This window comes from Drosophila novamexicana, unplaced genomic scaffold (assembly GCF_003285875.2).
Source record: "Drosophila novamexicana strain 15010-1031.04,08,12 unplaced genomic scaffold, DnovRS2.1 tig00000387-arrow-pilon, whole genome shotgun sequence".
NCBI lineage: Eukaryota > Metazoa > Arthropoda > Insecta > Diptera > Drosophilidae > Drosophila > Drosophila novamexicana.
The window spans coordinates 3138468-3160317 of record NW_020824800.1 but is presented as its reverse complement, the minus strand read 5'-3'; the positions used below and the strand labels follow the sequence as shown (position 1 = coordinate 3160317).

Here is a 21850-nt window from a genome sequence, read left to right as displayed (position 1 = left end):
GAGATTGCGTCACAATTTGCTAAAAAGATATTTGATTGTCTGAGACCTTAATTTTTCTTCCCGCTAAAAATGTATTTTAAGAAATAAATGTGCAGCATTATTAATGTTATGATGAAATAACAATACTTTCTTGTTCATATCACATTTTCTATGACGTAACAGGTAACAGAATTGCAAAATGCGTGCGTTACCTTCTAAATTGATTGCAACCTGACTCAGCTGTGAGCGGTAAGTGCCACTGCGAACTAGTTCAGTGCTGAACGGAACAACTGAATTGTTCATTTTGGTGCAAAAATAACACAAACATAAAATTTGCAAATTTATTCATCGAATCTTAACAAATAAATACGCAAATTGAGCGCGGTGTACATTTTATTGCAAAAGCATTTTATTGCTGTAGAGTAAAGCTCAATTGCCGCGCTGCAAGCGGCTGTAACGCACTTCTATTTACGTTTTGTTTATCAACATGGAAACTGGCAGCAGCTCGAGCTCCACGTCGGGCAGCACATCGTCGAGTGGCTCTTCCAGCTGCACGGATACGGGCAGCTCCTCGGACACCGATACGAGCAGCTCTGGCGTTGCCGGCCCAGAGGAAAAACCGCAGCCGCCAAAAACACAACCAAGCGCAGTACGGCGCAAGGCGGCAGCAACGCCAGCCGACAATGAGAAGCCAAAAGCCGCAGGCAACAGCAACAGCAATGCGCTGACGTCGGCCGCCAGCAAAGTGCGTTCCGTTGTGGCGGCCAGCAATCAGCGCAACGGTGGCATGTCCAGCGACGACGATGATGACGACGACGATGCGCCGCCGGCCAAAAAGAATGCGCGCACAATGAACAACACGGTGCCAGCTGCCGCCGCACGACGGAAGCCATCAACAGGAGCGGCGACGACCAAGCAAGCGGCGGGCGGAGCAGCAGCTGGCGGCAGCAAAGCGCCGCTGCCGGCCAAAAGCAATAGCCAGCCGCAGCGCAATGGCGACAATAAACGACCCTCGCTCAGCTCCTCCTCCAACAGCACAGATGACTCGCACAAGGAGGTAAAGAACGGACGCAAGGTGCCGCTAAAGCTGGCCAGCACCGCGACGGCTGTGCGGGCCAAGCAAATGCGCGCCAAAGCGCTGCAGGCCAAGACGAGCAGCAGCAACAACAACAAGAATGGACCAGCTGCTGGGCGGCGCGAGAAGAGTCGCAGCAGTGATGGCAGCGATGATTCGGACAGCGGCTCCGGCTCGGAGACCAGCTCCATAAGCGAATCGGAGGGTAGCGATTCGAGCAACTCGTATAGCTCACAGCCGGCGACGGGTAAGTCAAATCCCAAGGGTAAGCGTGTCGTTGGCGCGGGCGGCGACAGCGAGGAGGAGCGCAAGGATAAGGCGAATCCCATGCGCAAATTGACGCGCTCGCTGAGCATGCGCCGTTCCAAGCAGCAACAGCTCAAGCCAGGCAGCGAGACCGAAACGGATGCAGATCTCGACCAGGAGGATGACAAGCAGCGCGTTCTCTCCAAGAGTCCGGCCAAAAAGTCGGCCACAGCCGCCGGCCTCAACAGCAGCAACAGCAACAACAACAGCAAGTGCAAGGTGAAGAAGGAGATGACCTCGCTCAAGTCTCGACCCGTCTCGCCCGCCGTGCAGCTAGAGAAGAAGTGCCCCATCGAGGGCTGCGATTCTTCGGGTCATTTGAGCGGCAATTTGGATCGACACTTTCTGCCCGAGGCGTGTCCCATTTACCACAACATGTCCGCCTCGGAGTGCAAGGAGCGCGCCAACGAGCGCAAGCTGCGCAACGAGCAGCGCCTCAAGATGCCCATCAACATTGTCAGCACGCCGGGCAACCAGCACAACAATCTCAAATCTCTGACGCCCGAGCAACGCGAGTTCTTGGCCAAAATACGCGAATCACGAGCCAGCTTTCGTCCCATGAGCAACAGTTTCCTAAATGATAAGGTGCGTATGCCGTGTCCTTCCTTAAGCTTCATATTGTAATTAATATATGTATTTTCTTCATTGCCCAGGTTAAGATAGACAAGGACTGCACGGATGAGGATCGTGAGCCGAATCTCGCGGGCCTGGTGCCCGACTACGATCTGCAGCTGTTTCGCGAAGCACAAGCACAGGCCTCCGAGCGTATCGAGGACGAGCTCAAGGATCTGCCCGTTGGCAAGGGCATCAAGTGCGTTGGCCAACTTTCGATTCGCCTAATGCTATATCTAACTGCATTTTCCATATTCGACAGATATATCAGCATGGGCAAGTACAAAATGAAAGTGTGGTATCAGTCGCCGTATCCGGATGATGCCGCCCGCCTGCCCAAGATGTACATCTGTGAGTTCTGCCTGCGCTATCAGAAATCGGAGACGGGCATCAAACGGCATGCCCAGAAATGCGTCTGGCGGCATCCGCCCGGCGATGAAATCTATCGCAAAGGCAAGCTTCAGGTGTGGCAAGTGGATGGCAAACGCTACAAACAATATTGCCAGCATCTCTGCCTGTTAGCCAAGTTCTTTCTGGACCACAAGACGCTCTACTATGACGTGGAGCCGTTTCTCTTCTACATCATGACTCTCGCCGATGTCGATGGCTGTCACATTGTCGGCTACTTCAGCAAGGTGAGCTTGAGCTCTAGTATTTAAGAGTTAATCACAGCAGTTTGTTATTTTAGTTAATAACAGATTAATTAATTTTGTCAGCAGGTTTCGGTTGACATTTGTTGTATAGGAAAATTAATGAAATTTGTAGCTTTTTGGTTTTTTGTCTGGATATATTTTATATTTTGTTATGCTCGGACTTTACCCCGAGCTTTATATAATTAGTCCTCTTTAAGTCCAGTGAAACGATCTGAGAGATCTATAATTCAATTTTGTTTTGGATAGACTTAAACGATTTGAAGGCCAATTAAATAGTTGATTGATAAAGTTGACTTTAGGTCCAGAATGCGCATTGACGAAAAAAGAAATGTAAAGTCTGATGCTATAGACATCGCGCAGCTTGTCATCAAATTAACTATATAGCTTATGGCTTATAGAAACGGTTTAGCTATTTAGCCAAGCTCAATTATTAATGTTATTATAGTTTAAATATAGCTATAAACTATAATAATTGTTGAGCTGACTAAATTGAGAATTCATTTTGAGTGAGCACAAAGGCTATTTTGGCCGCGCTTCCACGAAATTGATTAGCATCGATTTTTAATTTGGGTTTTCTGAGCACAACTCAGGTATTCATAGCAGGTATTCCTATAGCATAATATAGTTACCTTTGGCTACCATCCAACAAGTATTATTGATAACTTAATTGAGTAGCATTATTATCCCTATATATATAACTGTTTGTCCTGATTTACTGATTGGTAAACCGCAAGAGCTAGGAAACTGAAATTTTCACTTTAGTTACCTTAAGACGGCATTTCGGGAAATTCCATCCAGAGAATTCATTTAATACGTCCCATAGGCAAGGCCGGGATATACCCACTAGTAATATAAAAATTCCTTTAGATTGATTATTTGAGTTTAAAAAACTGTTTATCACAAGACAAATTTTAAAAATTTTGACATTAACATCAATCGTTAAGTGTTTTATTTAGCCAAATCTAGAAGCCTCTGCAAATTTAAATGAGATTAAATGAATCCTCATTCCTTATATCAAACCAAACCCATAAAATACTGACCAGATTTTGTCTAGATACAATTCATAAAAACGAATTGTTTTGGCTAAAAATTAAATACTTTCAAATAACTTAAGACATTTGAGTATCAGATACTATTTCTTAGATAAATCCAAGCTATTCCATATCTATCCATATCTTATCTCCATATCTATATCTTATTAACTCAGCCCAGGAGTAATTATGTTTTTTTTTTTTTTTGCTGGAAATACCTAGAACTTTAGTTTGTTACTTGCCATCAAATTGAATAATACCATTTCACAGTTTTATGATTCTTTTATGTGCGCAGACAGAGCCGAGAGCCGTGCACAGCTCAGACAACAGCAGACACGACCCAGCCAAAGCCCAAGCCCAAGCCAGATCCAGGGCCAGAATCCATGTAATACATGGGCGCGATAGACGTGCCGCTATATGCCCAGACAGTCAGCATTCTTGACCATACCCAAAAATTGTTTTGTCAACCGCGAGGCGTTAGGGGGGGGAGGAGTTAGTAAATAAGCTGACACTATCAGAGGCGTGGCAGGCGGCGAACTGAACAAAGTGGAGATTTCCCCAGCAACTCCATAAAAAAAAAACAAAAAAAAAAAGCAGAAAAACAAAGTATATTGTCTGGCATGTGCGCACGGTTTCTTGACCTCCCCCTGAACATGGTGTCTAGCCCGGCGCTCTGGAGCTGCAGCTCCGGCTCTTACCCCCAATCGCGCCCCATCCCCGCCCCCTGCTGCAGTTGCATACAAGTTTTTTGGGCGCTGCCAGAGACTGGGTTTGTGTTACAAATTGCGCATGTCGCGCCGGGCTGCTGCGCACAGGCACAGTCCCAAGCCCAGTCCCAGTGCCGGCGCAATCGGAGTCGGAGCCGGAGTCGGAGTCTGTATTCCATTCATCCCAAACCCGTAGCAGCAGCAGCAGCTGGTTACACACTACTCGCAATTTGGGTGTCTAGCTTACATGGCTCACACCCGGACGCGGTGGCATGTTGATAATTTTTGGCAATGCTTTGTGTAGTACCTTGGCCATGCCACCATGCGGCATCATACTGCGCAACTATGCCAATGGAGCTGGCACCAGACAGCAGCCAGACATGACGGATTGGGGCAGGCAGCCTGGCTGGGATGCTGCTGCTGTCGCTGCCGCTGCCACAGCCACAGCTGCTGCTGCTGCTGATGCTGGGGCGTACACGATTGAGGTCGTGCACCTCGACGGTTTTTGCTCGTTGTTTTGCGGCGGCTGCACGTCGTGCGCCTGCTCCAACTGGTTGGGGTGGCGCGGCCAAGCCCAGCAGCGCAGCGTATGTGCGTTCCCAGACATCATGGCAGACAACGGCGGCAAACAAAGAATACAAATTCAAAGTACATAAATGTATTTCCGAATTGCGAATTGTTGCCTTTTGGTTCACACCCAGCCGGCAGACAACGTCGCATTTTTTTGGCAGCCCCTGCCACCCGCAACAAGCGCATCCGCATCCCATGATCCCGCCGTGCACAGATGCGAGTCGCAGTCGCAAAACTTGGTTCGTCTCTTTGCCTCCATGTCTCGCCCGCACTCCACAAGCGCGTATGTGCAAACCCCTTACGCTTATATACCATATACACCAGATTTCTATATACCCATAGACATATATATACACATGTATGTATATGTATGTATCTGTATTTACGCATCGCACGCTGCAGAGCATCGATTCAATTCCTGCGACGCCTGGTCATTGAACTCCCGAAAAAGCTAGAAGCGATAAATGACAAACCCCAACCAGAACTGTCTGACACTCAGTCTACCAACAATTCCGTCTATATGGCTTGTCTGTCCGGCAGATTGGCTTTTCTGTGTGAATGGCCTCAAGCATTTTCCTATTGATGAAAATCTCAAACTATTGTTAACTTGCGTTCATTTAGAATTGTTTCTAATAATCTTAATAATTAGTTTATGATTAATGTGTAGTCTTGAATTGTTATAAATTCTAAAAAAAACTAAATTGCTTTCAGCCCATGTTAAACCTTGAATAACATTTATATCGACTCTCAGCATATTCCATTCTTGCAGGAAAAAAACTCATTTTATAACGTCTCGTGCATTCTAACCCTGCCGCCATATCAGCGTAAAGGCTACGGAAGGCTCCTCATCGATTTCAGTAAGTGCAAGACCCGTTTATCAATGGGTCAAATATATAACATAACCACAAATTTAATTATCAAATGCACATAACCTCAATTTGAGCTAACCACGCGCGCACATAACCTCAATTTTAAACTGTAAACTGGGCACACTTTTCTCAAGCAATACCATTAAGCAATGTCTGGGTATATATAGATGTAGTATATGTTTGCATGGAGTTCCTATTGTAACCTGACATGTAAAGAGGTTCGATTTTCAACTGCAAATGATTTTATTTTGAGTGTGAACAAACTAAATGCGAGCTCTTGTTTATTTTGACTAGATGTTAAATCTGTAGTTATGTCTAATCAACATTTCCAATTCTTAAACTTCATTTACAAAGGCAGAAAAATGTATTTTGCTTTTCAACCAATTCTATTATGTATCAGTTTAAGAGTTCTAGAGAATTTTGAATATTTTGCAGTATTTGAATTTTCAAATTTTCTAATACATGGCTCGACTAGCTTCCACCTGAAACTTCTTGTCAACTTTTCTATTAGACTTTTGTATATTTTAAATAATTCATAGACATTGTTATTTGTGAGGAAAGATGCATATTCTAAGCTATTTCGGGCGTTGTTTTGGTTTCCAATCAAATGGTTTTCCTCTTTATACATTTTAGTTACATAATTCAAATCTAAACAATTTGAAATCACTTGAACTGATTCTTAATATTTATATAATATTCATTTTACTCCTTTAATTAACATTGATTCGAATCAATTTAAAATGATTCAAAACTTTACTATTACTATAACTATTTGAATCTATATATGTATATATATAGATATACATCTTTTTTGTAGTTATACTTATATTTGAGTTAGTATTATTACCATTATTTTTTTACTATTTATTTCACAAGACTTGAGTTAATGCTCTTTGAGTCATTTCATTCGAATCTTGACATCAGATCTTAATACGAATACCCTCGCTTACATATATGTCTATCTAAAATCGATTTATCTAGAAATCAGCTTAACTGCTTTCTAACAATTAGACAAATATTCCACCTGTTAGGAATTTAATGGCATATTAGAACAATGCGAGAGAAAATTGAAAATATTTTGTGGATTACATTCATTTAGATACATTTTTTTTCGTTTTCTTTAATGAGCCGCCTATCGATTTAAGTGGGTACGTGGTGTGCGTGTGAGTCATTGGTTTATGTTTGGCTGACTAGTGCAATATAGTTAATCATCATTGCATGAGAGAAGTCAAGCAACATGCCAGCTATATATGTATAGACAGTCTATGGCTATGGCTTTGGTTCCGGCACCATTCGAGCTTGGCTTTCCATGCTGCAGAGCGGTGCATGCAATTTCTGCATCAATTAAGCCTAGACTAAGCTCTGCAGGTGTGTCCATATGCACACTCACACACATAACGCTGTGTGTGTGTGTGTAATGCATCGCATAAGTAATTTTTATCGTTGTTTCCACCAAAATTGTTTAAAATTAATCCGCCTTTGAAATGGACGAAGACAGCGCCAGACAAAAAAGCAACGGGCGCAGCAGCAGCAGCTAAAAAAAATAATAAAAACAACAAAACGCACAAAAAAAAAACAAAGAATTACCCCAGACCAGGTCCGAGCACTTGAGTCATACGCGGCTTGGATGAATGGCAACGGCGTCAACGTCGGTCTCTATGTATAAACTCGATACATGCAATGCGAGCGGAAAGGGTGCGAGGCGGGGGGGTGGGGGTGAGAGCATACCAGAACGAACGAAACGACATTGACCTTACACACACAAACAAACAGACAGCGAATGAGAGAGTGAGTGAGAGAGGGAGAGCAAGAGCGAGATGGAGCGAAAGAAAGCGGGCGAACTAAAGAGCGAGAGAGAGAGAGAGAGCGAACGTAGTGCGAGAGCAAACAGTTTTCGTCATTATTAGCAACACCCAGAAAATGTGCTGGCCCCTTTGTATTGGAGTACAGGTGTCCGGCCAAGAAATGGGGGACAACACAGGGGTTAAGGACAGCGCCTGTTTCTGTCTGTCCAGCATGGCCGGCATGTCTGGCTCATTAACAGGCCAGGCCGGCCAGGCCAGCCAGTCGAGCGAGATGGCCATATACGTGTATCGAGTACATAGCATAGCCAGGTGTAATAACTGCATGCACGCAATATGCAAATGTGCAGAACGGCGGCAGCAGCAGCAGCAGCAGCTAGGGTCGCCCTTATCTACTGGCTAATGTATTAATTAATGAAATCAAGTCCAACCACAATGCGTCGTTGTAAAAGTTTCAGCCCCAAAAATTTTCAGCGAGCGCTTAAAGCTCGCAAAAAAAAAAAAACTTATGCAGACAGCGACGCAGCAACAACAACAACAAGAAGAAGAAGCAGCGCAAACAGCGGCAGACAACAAAGGTCAGCGCAGGTCACAATGAAAGGGCGTCGTCCTCTGCGTGCTAGTGCAGCGGGCGAGCAGTCGAGTAATCGTTTGTAGCTAGTCGAGTAGTCGAGTATCGTATACCGTATACCCGGTAAACGAGCTTTTCGCTAATTGCAGCCGGCGCAACAGCAACAACAACAATTAGTGCAACGCTAATTGACTAAGATTCACAAGTTGTTAATTGTTTGCTGTGCAACTTCTATGTTTGCTGTTGCTGGGAAAATCCAAATGTATTTATCAGTTGCAAGCTGCTTCTCTAGGCGAGGCGACCGCATGCGCCTGTTGGTATGCAACATTGCGCAGTCCGGCCAGAAATGCGAATCAGCCATGGATCGATAAAGTCGTCTCGACGTTGCCTCTCACACCCACAAGCAGGCACACATACACACACGCCGACAGGACGAAGACCGACAGCGAGAGACAGAGTGAGACAGAGAGAGAGAGAGAGAGAGAGCGAGAGAGCGAGAGAGAGCTGCTGACGACGTAGGCAAAGAAATCAAAATGCTACCCAAAATGCGACTGCATATGTATGCGAGTACCGTACATTCAAGCTTCAGCAGAGCTTTGCCAGCATAAATAGGTACAGTGAGACGCACAGGTTTTAAAGTGGAACGATGTAAAATGTGAGGCAATTCAGCTAATACTTTTTCATATGGCTATATATTTGCGCAAAAATCGTATATTCAAAGGCACCTCTCTGACAATTCAGCATATCTTGGAATGACACTAAGACTGACAGAATTCACAAAATTTCTTTGATTCTATTGACATTAATTCTAGTCTGTTGTATATTTTTTTGTCTTCTTAAGCTAATTTGTCGCAAAATATTTTAAATTTATGAGTAACACTATAAATTATTTTTCTGACTTATAAAATGTATGTTTTATAAAGAATGTGCATTGAAAAACAAGGTGTGGGCATCTAAAACTAGGTTATCTTAAATTACCTATTTTTTCTATTATCTATTATTTATTATTTACTATTATTTGTTATCCTCTAGCTGCATCTCAAGCTGTAATATTTGCGATCTAGCCTGTTCCAACTTATTTTTTAATTTCTTGATTTCGGCTCTGTAATTTTTTTGGGCCAACTTTATGTTGACTTGTAAGCGAAAGTTTTCCAAACGCAAATCTTTGCTGTAATTGAAGCCAATAGTTAATAGCTAAATATTATTTATATCGTTAATTCAACTTACACTTGGTTACTTAGCTCATCAATGACAGCTTCTGAACTTTCCGTATCCAATTTATCAAAAAATTTGTCTGGCTTTAGTTTTGCTGAGCGCAATGATTCTGACAATGCTTGAGTTTCCTGCATAGCCTCATTGTCCTCCGGCTCAGACTTTGTTTCTGTGACCTTTGAACTGCCTAAAAGATCATTCTCTAAGCGTTCGCTGTTGCATTGTTCCTTTCCTTTGAGGCGTTCCTTAGATGGCACGCTATCTGATTTTCTGATGCATGGCATCGCGCCTATTCTAAGTCGCCGTCTGCACATAGCTTCATAAATATATATTTTGGGTTTAGTAACTGTTCATTAATTAACGGTTAATCTTGCTTACAAACCTGTTCCGAGTGCGCCGCCGCCGCCTATGTCCTCGGGCCTAAAATGATCCGAGCACACAAACGTACTTTTCCTGTTCTTCAGCTTCGGATTGTCGCAGAAAAGCAACCACTTTTTGGCTGTTTTGCTGTTCTTCGGCAATTGAAAGAAACTTATTGTTTTGCAATCGATGGAACTGGTAGAATCGCAATTTCGCACAGAGCACTTCATTTTTGTTTACTGCAAAATACAAATTGGCGCACACATATGTTTGGTTTGTTGTGACGCCACAAATGTGTGCCTATCGATAAACTGTGCTGCCAACCGTGGCACGCATAATCTTATCGATATGCATACATATATCGCACAGCTGTGAGCGCAAGAGATCATTCACCATTTGGTTTGTCCCATTGTACTCAAAAACAACAACAACTGAAGCATAAGCTTTCGCACGCTGTTTAAACCAACCCGCTGCCCGCCCGCTCTTAAGGCATCCGTCCGCCCTATAACTCAACCAGTTGCAGTTGTGTCTGCTCTTGAGTGCGTCTAGCGTTCGTATATGTATGAGTGTGTGTGTGTGTGTGTGCGCGCAGCGCGTACTTTTGTGTATGTGTTGTTGGCTTTTTTTCCCGAGCCTGCCTCAGTGGGTTTTGTGTTGTGAGGGCATGCCGGGCTCGTCCTCGTTGATTTACGTGCTGCACCCATTGTTGCTGTTGTTGTTATCTAGACTCAAGAATTGTTGCTGCCAGACGACGGCGACGATGACAGCGACGGTGACGCTGACGCTGACGGCGACGTCGAGCTTTGGGGGTTGAGCTTTTGGGTTGAATGCACGCCAGAACGTTGTTTAAATGCCCGCCGCTCGTCGTTCATGTGGCCGGGCTGCCAACCGCCGCCGTCGTCGTCATTATTGTTGTTGTTTTTGTTGTCGTTGTTGTTGTCGTCGCTCCCCCACCCTCTGGGGACGCACACTTTGCGGAATCCTGTCTAGACACAACACACAACGCTGAGTTGGGTTCGTTTGGGGCCATGTGGGCGGGGCAAAGTTGGTCACCATAAATAATGCGCCGGAACTTGAAAGCTAGTTCCATCTATAGCATACTTATGGGCATGTGTTTAATGTGCTTTTACCAGGCTATCTGCTAACCCGCGTGGAGGGCAAAATTGGTTCGCCGGAGAAGCCGTTGTCCGATCTGGGACTTATATCATATCGCTCCTACTGGAAGGATGTGCTGCTCGACTATCTATGCAATCGCTCCGGCAATACGCTCTGCATCAAGGACGTATCCCAGGTGAATATTGTATAAAATCACAAAGTTAAAAGATCATGGCATCCATTGTGCTCCCACAGGAAATGGCCATCTATTCCTATGACATTGTGAGCACTCTGCAGGCGCTGGGCATGATGAAGTACTGGAAGGGCAAACATATAGTACTCAAAAAGCAGGTAAGTCAAAGAAGATCGTTCTTTTGAGTCTGCTAACTAACTTGTGTGCCCCTTCTGTAGGATGTGCTGGATGAGTATGAGGAGCGCGTGAAGCGTCGCGGCACATTTCCCAAAATCGACGACTCCTGTCTGCGCTGGCAGCCCTTTATACCGGCACAGCCGAGCGCATCACCTTAGCCACGTGGTTGGAAGCACGCCCAGGTGTGCTTGGTGGACTCTTCCTAATTTCCATAGAGACTTCATATTATATATTTTGTGTATAGCGCTTAAGACCTCACGTATTTGTTGGTAGCCAATTGATAATAGTGAAAATTCCACAATACCGATTCTGATTCTGATTCTGACTTAAATATATATACATATATATATATTCGAGTTGCGAACAAATGTTGAGACAACAAAAAAAGAAAAAAACCAGCCGCAGCCGTCTTGAGATTTGTTCTTCTTCTTCTTTGTTCACCACTGAGCTCATCACTTCAGGGGCCCCAAGATGAATCATGGAAGCGGGCAAGAAAAGCCAACGCGTTTACATGGACGTAGTTGTATTGTGGGCAGGCGGGCGGGCGGGCGCGGTGCTGGGGCGGTTTGTGTAGCAACAGCGCATCGCAAAAAGTGCACACTGTGGCACTGAGGCAGAGGCAGGCAACTGGCGGCAGCAGCAGAAGCAGCAGCAGCGCATTGACATTGCCGCCCAGACACTCCTCGGCAACGCCACACCAATACCAAAGCACAAAAAACAAAGCGTCAGACAGGTAGCGAGCAGAGAGCAGCGAGCCGCGGACAGGGGCTGAAGAGACACAAAAACTGCACAAGCCGAGGGACGCAGCCGATGGCAGTCACTGCGACTGCACGCCACGTTTATGGCCAAAAAGCATATGCAGCAGCAACAGCAGCGGCAGAGGCAGCGGCAGCGACGTCAGCAGCACGCGAAGCAGCCAGCCGGGCAGCGACAATTCCGCCCTACCAGACGCAGACATCAATCTGTCGCACAGTGGTGCATGCAAGTCTCTGCAGGCAGGCGAAGCTTTTAAGTTCAAATGGCGCTTTTAAGCTTTTACAAAGAAAATCGTGTAAGTTTGAATATTTACATTACAGATTGACTAACTGAATGATTGAAAAGGTTGTATGCAAGCTTTATGGAGTCAGATTGAAATTTATTTTGAATAATTTTTATTACAAATTAATGAATTTGCAAAATGGAACAAAAAATGGATCTTAAATGTTATGAAATACACTTAAGCCCCCCAAAGCACACTGAACCAAAAAATACATGTGATTATTTGTTTTTTTTTTTTTAATCTGTCCAAATTTATTTTAGAAATCCAGATAAAATACTTGCTTGCATTTCTATGGACTCATTAGCGCATTGCTTAATTCGTGAAATGCAAATAATAACTGGCGATTCAGCAACCCATCATATAACGCTGTATATTATATAATTTATCTGCTGCTTTTCAGGTTCGTGTTCTGATAAAAAATAAAATAAAAATGACTAACTTCAAGAGAGTGGAAACAGTGTACTTTACTGTAGCACAAGTACCGTTAAGTACATATGGCGCTTGTGAGCTAATGAGCATGGGTTGCATTTTGACGATTATATCTGAATGTTTATATTAAACATCTGTTTGTAAATTAAGATGGGCAATATAGAATCGACGCTCACAGTTGTTATTGCAAATGTTTATATTAAGATATATGAGCACATGTATGGAAATGTCAATAAGAAACTCGTATGCAATGGGAAAAAAGTTCAACAACAAAATAACAGGATCGAAAAATTACAGTACTAGTTACATATATTTAATTGGAAAGCTTTTGGTTAAAGCTTCACTTGTTTTGTTAACAACAATAATGGTAAAAGTTTAACGATAGAATCTTTAAGGGGGGTTAGCCAATTTATCATTTCATCGAAACTAAAAACATTCTTATAGGGCCCACTGTGCGTGCTTTTTGTTGCAGTCAGTCGGCTGGTGGTGCCTGCCAGTTTTATAACAAAGGAACCCGTGAGTGAGAACTGGGCAAAAAGTACATGCAATGTATGCGTGTGCATATGTATTGGTGAGCGGAAAGCGCGGTGTAGGAAGCAGGAAGCGAAAGAAACAGCAACACATACGGCTGCTGCTTTCGTATGAGTGTGTGTGTGTGTGTGTGTGTGTTGCAGACACATAGACAGCTGACGACGCTGGCAGAGGCAGCGGCAGCGACAGCAGCGTCGACTTTGTGGCAGTGCGAAATAAAATTCGCGCATTCGGCTTTTGATTAAGCAGCAACATTGAGCATTTGATCACCAACAGCCGGCGTGCGCGGTTCGCTTCGCTTTGCTCAATCGACAGAGAGCTGGCAAAATAGCAAGTAGCAAAAGGCAAAGTCAAAATCAGAACCAAATAAAATAAAAGGCCACGGCGTTTCTAGGCGGCCGCACAGTCGGCCATTTGCACATCAAGTGGCCGATTGTGTCTCTCTGCATATACATATATATATATATATACGTATATATATGTGCGTGTATGTTCTGTGCTTGTGTGCAATGAGCGACGGACAACTAAAAAGAAAATGAAGTTAAACTTTGCAGCGCGCGTGTGTGTGAACAATTAAAGCAATAAAGAAAAGAAAAAAAGCTCAACCAGCCAAAGCGACGCAGGCCAAGTGCAACGGAAGTTTAGTGCGAACGAAATATAAGACCAGCAAAGTTAAAAAGGAGAAATGTATAAAAAAAAGAGAAAAAACGGACACAGAACATATTGTGAAATTCAATGCTTGTTCTCGAACAGGCGGGCGGGAGGCGGCGTCATCGACGCGTAATTGTTTCTGGGTTTTTCTGCCATTTGAACGGAATTAACGCTGGTCAAAAGCGGACCAAATGCTCGTTAAAATGAAGACTTGAAAAAGTTCTAGTTGAGGTTGGGTTTATTTTTAGCGTTTTGATATCACAAGGCACCAGCAGCAGCAGCAGCAACAACAACAAACGACACAACAACAAATTTTTCGGTACGCACACAAAGACGAAACACTCACGCAAAGAGGCAAAGAGACAACAACTACAATTCTTGCCGTCGGCGGCGAAAGAGTGACGCAAATAGCAGCGAAAATGTTTGAAGCGACGACCACATGATTCTACAAATTGTAGATTCTACATATTTCCAAATTTCTTTTGCCCACACACAAACGCACGCACACCGAGACCAAAATCTACACTAACACAAACAGACACAGAACTTTTTGTCGCTCAAATATTAATTTTAGACAAAAATGTTGCCCAGACCCGCGGCGACGTTACACTCGCACACACACACACACACACACACACACACAAACAATTTCGGCAATTTTGCATGTGTGTGTCTGATCGGACTTGCGAAACTTTTTTGATAGCAAGCTCCAACTCAGGGTTAAGGGCGTACTCAGTTGAAAAGCATGTGCTTGCATTTTGCAGCACACATCGAGAAAATGAGAGAGACGGAGCGAGAGAAAGAGAGGAGCAGGCAGCACCCACACTCAGACAGATAGACATGCACTCGGCTGTCGTCGGCGCATTGTTACTATTTGAGGTTAGGAATGCCCCACCCAAGCAAGGCACACATACAGATTGGCATATAAAGCAGTCATGTCTGCCAGCCTGCTGTTCATTATGTATATATATATATATATATATATATAATGTGTATATGTGTACATCTATACGAACATATGTAGATACATACATATGTGCATGGCACATACATATGGCAGCCCCGACGTCGTCGCCATTTCTATATACATATACAATTAAATGCCTCACACACACAAATTCATATACTACTCGGCTGGGCACGACAAAACGACATTCGAACAAAATTTGCAATTATTCACAACGCGCGGCAGTCAAAAGCTGCTCGCGATCGCGGCAGCAGCCGCCGTGACACATCACACACACACACGCACACAGGCACGCACAGGCACAACATACATACATATATAGAGACTTGAGCGGCAGCAAGTCCAAGTTCATTATACCACAATCTGCGCGAGAGGCTTAAAGTTTATGAGCCGTTGTAAAATACAAAAGTGTAGCTGATGGCAATTCATTTAATTCCTTTTTGGCGAATAGCGTGCAAAAGACAAGACGCAGAGAAAGAGAGAGAGAGAGACAAGAGGCAAGAGCAAGAGGCGAAATACTTTGAACGCGTTTGCAAATTCGATTTTATGCCCTCTCTCTCTGCAGTAGTAAGCTGCGTGTTGGTGTCTGTGCATATACATGCATATGTACGAGAGAATTCGCGAATGTAGTGGGGCACGTGTGTGTCTCGGCTGCGCCACAAAACTTGCCAGCTAGGTATATGTGTGTGCGAGAGTGTTTGTCGGCGATCACGCACGTAGCGTTGCTGCGCTTAGTAACAGAGAGAGCGAGAGAGCATCGAACGAAACGCCGGTTCTTTTTCTCGTTTCTCTTTCTATATTGGATTTTTTCATTTCAGCTTTCTTGGCTTTTTCTTTACAGCGTTTCAAATATAGAATATCAAGGGTCCCTGGCTGCAAATATGACTGCGACTAACTGTTGCTGCAAACAACTAAAAATGTAAATTTTCGCATTTGGCCCACTGATGACGTCACATCCGATTCGCTGGAGTGTGGACTATGTAGCCATTAGAGCACGTATGTATGTGTTTGTGCGTACGTATGGCCTGGCAGAACGAGGTGCGCAATGAAAAACATATGACTAATTTAGCATTGTTATTGCATAAATCTGCGTCAAGCAGCAAATTTCTCACAGGCAGGCTGCTGTAAGAAACGACGAGGTTAAAGCGACGTCTGCGACAAAGCTTCAGCTCAAAAAGCTTACACATAATGGGCTATATATATGTGTGTGCACGTATACGTATCGGCTTTTATGGGTGTGAGTTTGAAATGAAGTCATCGGCGTCGTCGCATTAACACAAACACATACAGAGATCGTTAACCTTAAAGCTCAGCATGGACACGGCGCGCAAGGTCGTTTCCTGCGCGACTTTAGGAGTCGAAGCAGTGGCAGCGGCAGCAGCAGCAGCAGAAGCAGCCGAAGAAGAAGAAGCAGTTACTTCGGACCAGTTGGCAACATCTGTTGGGCTTATCTTGGTCTGGTCTCTCCCCTAACTCGCTGCGCCGTCTTTTACCGTGCGCGCTAATCAGTGACCGGGGCTGGTTTTGGTTATCCCACAGTCAGGTACCTGAAGTAGCGCGCGTGGTGGCCAGACGCATTCATCTTAAGCTCTCCATGGCCTCCCTCAGATGGCAAACGTTTCATGTCTCCCATGTCTATTGTACTTCATCAGGTGCTCTGGTGTGACTCGTAACCCGGCACATGTTGAAGTACACTCAATATGCGTTGATTTGCATTTGCTGTTTGGATTTATAAAGTTCATCAAATATGTATAAATAATCAAACTTTCAAAATAAACAATATTAAATACGCAAATTTTTTTCTTATCATTGCAAAATTTGACTTCTCTTAATGCTGAGCGCCACCTGCTGTGGACAGGTGGCAACGCCGCTTTATGCAAATGTCTTATTTTTGAGTTTTGACAATTTTTTCTTTATATGTATATACATTTGCGTCAAGTGAACATCTGTTTGTATATATATTTTGACAATAAAAACGTAAGATACCACAATATAAACAACAATAACTTTTGTTTGTCAGAATAAACTAGAGAAGTGAGTTGTTGCAAGAACCTTGTTTCCACTGTAAGCATTTTTTTGACCTTGTCCAGCAGATGCATATCAGCATGTGAGATTATATTGCAAGTAAATTGATGGGCTTGAATTAGAATTGCTGTTGAAATGCAATTTTATGGGTTTAATACAACATTAAGTGGGCAATGTTAATTTTCTTTAAAATTTAATAAAATCGTTGGTTGCTGAGTTTATTAAGAAATTAATCGATAGCTGCCCTTGCCATATCGAACTACCTGTTATATTCTCTCTGTGGAGCAAACATGTAAAGTGTGGAGCAGCGACGAGAGTTGCTTCACAAATTTAGAATAGTGCGGAGCATTTCTGTCAAATATTAATTGGCGAGCAGTAATGTTAGCTGGGGAGCAAGCAGGGCTGCGTAAAAATAAATAAACAGAGTCGTCTTAGCAAGTTGTGACCTAGTGGCGTTCAATAAGGTCGGCTGCTGGCAAACCCTTGGTTTAAAATTTTCGACTCCGAATTCGATACGTTAGATTCCTCTAAATTACTAAACGTGTAGTATACTACTCAACTTGATACAAAAATATCAATAACATCGCGTCTCAGTTAAAAGAACAGTAACAGACGTCGACCAGACAAATAAGGACAATGTTACGTTCAATCGCTGCGAAACGAAATGAATTGGGCGCCCTACGCGCCGTCTTTCTCAGGGCACAGGCGGTGCGACGTGGAGCCAATTGCGGAGTCCGAGCCTTGAGCAGCACACGCAATCATTTGGCAAACAGGTAAAAGGCTGCAAAGCTTGTGGCGACCGCTCGCGTTGAGGTTAGAAAGTGTGTTGTGTAATATTGCAAATGCGAGGCTGCAGCGCATAGCCCGCCCAGTGGGCGGGCGGGTTGCTTGGCCGGCGGGCAGCGGGTGCCAATATGCACTTGTGTGTGTGTGTGTGTGTGTGTGTGTGTGTGTCTGCCTGTCTGTGATTCTGTGTGTGTGCTTGTGTGCGTGTGCGTGCGTCCAGTGCGTGACTGTCAAATGAGCGTCGCATGATACCGTTGGTTAATCGCCACTGATAAGCGAATTTTCAAACAAAATTCTGATTGGCATTCGCCAACTGCAATTGTTTACATTTTGTTTGCGTGTTATCGATAACAGCCATCAGCTGTTGTTAGCGCCTGTCAATCGCAGTCGATCCAAATGATTAGCCTAATCTGTGTTCAATTGCAGGTTAACACCAAATGGCAAGCCGATTCTCAGCCGACCCCAAACACTGTCGCCATGGAGCTACAATTTTGCCCGTGCCTACGCCAACTTGCCGGACCATATACGCGTGGCGCTGCCTGCCCTGTCGCCCACCATGGATCGCGGCTCGATTGTGGGCTGGGAGAAGAAGGAGGGCGATAAGCTAAATGAAGGTAAGATATCCATCTGCTTATTGATCAGGTTGTATAAAATAATATGACTATTCTGTTGCAGGCGACTTGCTATGCGAAATCGAAACGGATAAGGCCACGATGGGTTTCGAGACGCCCGAGGAGGGTTATCTGGCCAAGATTTTGGTGCCCGGCGGCTCCAAGGATGTGCCCGTTGGCAAGCTGGTGTGCATCATTGTGCCCGATCAGGCCAGCATTGCTGCCTTTAAGGATTTCGTTGACGATGCTCCCGCTGCAGCACCGGCTGCTGCTGCTGCTGCAGCGCCTCCACCGCCACCACCAGCAGCTGCACAGGCTCCGGCACCCGCTGCCGCTGCCGCTCCTGCACCAGCGCCAGCAGCACCCGCGCCAAGTCCAGCTGCCGCACCAGGTACCGCTTCCGCGCCAAGCGGCGGTCGTGTCTATGCAAGTCCCATGGCCAAGAAATTAGCCGAAACTCAAAAGCTGCGTTTACAAGGTTGTTATCACTAATCCCGTATCCCGCTGTGTGCATGCACCGCATCTCCACTAATCCAAACACTGCTCGAACTGTTCGTTACTAATCCTGGCCTTTTGTGCAGGCAAAGGTTCCGGCGTCCATGGCTCACTTAAATCTGGTGATCTTGCAGCCTCGCAACCAGCGTCGAAGCCAGCTGCCAAGGCGGCGGCTGCCGCGCCCGGTGCCCGCTTCAAGGACATCCCAGTGACCACCATGCGCGCAGTCATTGCCAAGCGCCTGCTGGAGTCCAAGCAGAAACTGCCACACTACTATGTCACCGTCGAGTGCCAGGTGGACAAGGTAAGTTCCAAAATAATCTGGCAATTATGATAGATATGCTAATATAATATGCATGCTAATCTAATGTTCAGGGCACAGATGGTATTTCTTTTTAGATATAAAAATCTCGTTGAATCGAAGATTAACAATTTGGTTTTTCTCATTTGCAGCTATTGAAGTTGCGCGCTCAAGTGAACAAAAAGTACGAGAAGCAGGGCGCACGCGTTTCCGTTAACGATTTCATCATCAAGGCTGTGGGCGTCGCCAGTCGTAAAGTGCCCGAAGCCAATTCGGCGTGGATGGACACATTCATTAGGGAATACGACGATGTGGATGTGTCTGTCGCTGTCTCTACAGAAAAGGGGCTCATTACGCCCATTATTTTCGGAGCCGACCGGAAGGGTGTGCTGGAAATCTCGAAGAACGTAAAGGAGCTGGCGGGCAAGGCGCGCGAGAACAAGCTGCAGCCACATGAATTCCAGGGCGGCACCATATCCGTGTCCAATTTGGGCATGTTCGGTAAGCACATTATATGCATATTGTATAGCATTTCGTTGAATCTTCTCAATTCTTGCAGGTGTCAATCAGTTCTGCGCCGTCATCAATCCACCGCAATCCTGCATCTTGGCCATTGGCACAACAACGAAAAAACTCGTTTTGGATCCGGACAGCGACAAGGGGTAGTGCAACTATATAAATTAATCATTTATTCGGCTCTTATCTTGTGCTTTTCTTACGCTCGAAATCTAGATTCAAGGAAGTTAATATGCTAACCGTAACGCTGAGTGCCGATCACAGAGTGGTCGATGGCGCTGTGGCTGCCGTTTGGCTTCAACATTTCCGCGACTACATGGAGGATCCACAAACTATGATACTGTAAATTACGACAGAGTCCGTATCGGCTGGCCAGAGAAATTTTTTAAATTTAGAACGAAGATGTTAACGTATACAAAACTGGCTGCTGGATACTTTCGGTGTTATTCTTATATATATTTATTTATATATAGAAACATTGTATATTGTTCAATTGGTTTTGCTGCCCACGGCCAGCGTTGTGTGTCCTGGCCTCAGTACGGCACCCACTCAACTTTTAGCGCTTATATATTTAATTGTGTTAAACCGACGTAGTTTTTAGCTGGATGATAATCGATATGATTTTACTCAAGCACACAAACTAAAATTGAACATTGTAAATTTTCGTTAACTCATCTGTTGATCATAAATAATAACATTGGAATGTCCGAAGTCGTTCAATAAACAAAGCACATGTATTTAGTATCCTATTCTATAATAACAATTATCTTAAATTGGAATTGACGAATTCGTGATATTCAATTATTCGGCTGCGGCTGCGGGGGAAGCTTTTGATATGATTGTATGAATTTCTTATATCCTGCCTCAATCTCTCTCTCTCCCTCTGTAAATATATGCATAATATAACTCGATTTTTGATAATTTAAAAGAAACATTGTTATATTGATCCTTCTTTGATTATCTCGTGTGAAGCAAGACAAACTTTACTGTAGATACAAATAATTTATTTAATTGTACCGAAAATAATGTTCAGAATATGTTTTTGGAGAAATCGATTGTTTAATATATTAACTAATTTGGGAGCTGAGGAGGGCAAAACTCAGCAATTTGATTTATGATGCGCTTAAAAGATCTGAAATATCGCAATATATTAGCAAGCTTTTAGAAACAACAGAAACTATAGTTAAATAAATACGTGTACATAAATCAAATCGAAGAAAATTTATTGGCTCTTTAAAATCAAAATTAATATTTGCTTTATTTGTGCATGAATATATAATTATATAAATTGACTTGAATTTACATTTCGACTGAAATATAAGTGTAAAACTTCATTTAAGAGTATAAACCGATTCCATATAGATGGGGTCGACGCTTCATGAGACGATTTTAGAAAATATTTTACTACCAAATTGAAAAGTAATAGGTTTATTGTTTAAACCCAATTTGAATTCTAATCATAAGAGACAGAAACTGGAATCTAGAACTTCGAGTGTTAAATAGGATATATGTGCAGATTATTATGATGAGGGCTATCAGCGATATGTATACCCTTTATATGTTGAAGCTCTCATCCTTTGCTGTACGAATATAAGAATGCAAGCTGGATTGATTTTGGTTACAAATTTTCCTAATAACTGCATTTGCTTAGAGATATTTTCGAGTCCTCTTTTAAGAATTTTGAATTCGCGCTGTTTATGAATAGAAGAACAAGTATACTGAGAGAATTCTATCCAGAATGAGGCTCATATTGCATATTCAAGTTGTTTAAATATTCAATACCTGTAGATCTGAAATTTGCATGCAGCTTTGCTCTTCACTCTTAGCTACTTATTTGAGAGTTGTTTTTTTCAGTATATCATGCAAACCAATATAAAGAAAGTCGCTGGTTCGGCTCGCCTGTTGTATCGACAACCTGCCTCGATATTGCGATAAGCCCAGGTTTTAGCTCAAAACTTGTTTGTCTTTTGAATTTATTGCCCGTTCTACTGAAAATATTGCCTGACATATATATTTTCATAGCGAACTTGCGGGCTATATTTGACTTCTAGCCCAAATTGGCAAATATACTTAGATAAGTTCCATGTTTGGAGCTCTAGTATTATATGCTTTGAGGCAGAGTCTTCCCTTCGAAACAAACGCGTTTTGTGTCTCCTTAGCTCTTTTTTGGCCAATTGACCAAATCTAAATATAGGCTTGAACTCTGACCTTGAATCGTTTTGGCGCCTTCTATTTATTCCATTTATGCCTCATTTTCTGAGTTCCGTTTTTTGATTGAAAGTCTCGG

At 43.7% G+C, this 21850-nt stretch overlaps 3 protein-coding genes across 7 annotated transcripts; 2 read left to right on the top strand and 1 right to left on the bottom strand.

The window, feature by feature from the left end:
- Positions 1–377: 377 nt before the first annotated feature.
- Positions 378–11525, top strand: LOC115759805 (histone acetyltransferase KAT7). 4 transcript variants are annotated; one of them, XM_030700890.1, is made up of 7 exons: positions 378–1945; positions 2014–2171; positions 2235–2607; positions 5703–5790; positions 10881–11038; positions 11098–11193; positions 11254–11525. In XM_030700890.1, the coding sequence occupies exons 1-7, from the start codon at positions 467–469 to the stop codon at positions 11368–11370; spliced, it is 2469 nt and encodes an 822-aa protein (XP_030556750.1). In that variant the 5' UTR covers positions 378–466; the 3' UTR covers positions 11371–11525. The 4 variants fall into 4 exon arrangements, with proteins under 4 accessions (XP_030556750.1, XP_030556749.1, XP_030556752.1 ...); XM_030700889.1 differs by having other exon boundaries at positions 5685–5790; XM_030700892.1 differs by lacking the exons at positions 5703–5790; positions 11098–11193; positions 11254–11525 and having other exon boundaries at positions 10881–10977.
- Positions 8780–10142, bottom strand: LOC115759806. 2 transcript variants are annotated; one of them, XM_030700893.1, is made up of 3 exons: positions 9770–10142; positions 9403–9703; positions 8780–9343 (listed from the first exon to the last, which is right to left on the bottom strand). In XM_030700893.1, exons 1-3 carry the CDS (start codon positions 9975–9977, stop codon positions 9190–9192), a joined length of 663 nt encoding a protein of 220 aa, XP_030556753.1. In that variant the 5' UTR covers positions 9978–10142; the 3' UTR covers positions 8780–9189. The 2 variants fall into 2 exon arrangements, with proteins under 2 accessions (XP_030556753.1, XP_030556754.1); XM_030700894.1 differs by having other exon boundaries at positions 9766–10141.
- Positions 11526–17286: 5761 nt separating the features above from the next.
- Positions 17287–20312, top strand: LOC115759865 (dihydrolipoyllysine-residue acetyltransferase component of pyruvate dehydrogenase complex, mitochondrial). Its single transcript, XM_030700972.1, has 7 exons — positions 17287–17627; positions 18067–18254; positions 18316–18729; positions 18833–19050; positions 19200–19548; positions 19607–19709; positions 19780–20312. The coding sequence occupies exons 1-7, from the start codon at positions 17491–17493 to the stop codon at positions 19907–19909; spliced, it is 1539 nt and encodes a 512-aa protein (XP_030556832.1). The 5' UTR covers positions 17287–17490; the 3' UTR covers positions 19910–20312.
- Positions 20313–21850: the final 1538 nt, after the last annotated feature.

Coding starts and splice junctions, on each gene's coding strand:
- LOC115759805 (XM_030700889.1), top strand. CDS start 467: ATGGAAACTGGCAGCAGCTCGAGCTCCACGTCGGGCAGCACATCGTCG. Junction 2,172..2,234: donor CCCGTTGGCAAGGGCATCAA/GTGCGTTGGCCA, acceptor CATATTCGACAG/ATATATCAGCATGGGCAAGT. Junction 2,608..5,684: donor TTGTCGGCTACTTCAGCAAG/GTGAGCTTGAGC, acceptor ATCGACTCTCAG/CATATTCCATTCTTGCAGGA.
- LOC115759806 (XM_030700893.1), bottom strand. CDS start 9,977: ATGAAGTGCTCTGTGCGAAATTGCGATTCTACCAGTTCCATCGATTGC. Junction 9,704..9,769: donor CGGCGGCGCACTCGGAACAG/GTTTGTAAGCAA, acceptor ATATTTATGAAG/CTATGTGCAGACGGCGACTT. Junction 9,344..9,402: donor GATGAGCTAAGTAACCAAGT/GTAAGTTGAATT, acceptor CTTCAATTACAG/CAAAGATTTGCGTTTGGAAA.
- LOC115759865 (XM_030700972.1), top strand. CDS start 17,491: ATGTTACGTTCAATCGCTGCGAAACGAAATGAATTGGGCGCCCTACGC. Junction 18,730..18,832: donor TCAAAAGCTGCGTTTACAAG/GTTGTTATCACT, acceptor CCTTTTGTGCAG/GCAAAGGTTCCGGCGTCCAT. Junction 19,549..19,606: donor GTCCAATTTGGGCATGTTCG/GTAAGCACATTA, acceptor CAATTCTTGCAG/GTGTCAATCAGTTCTGCGCC.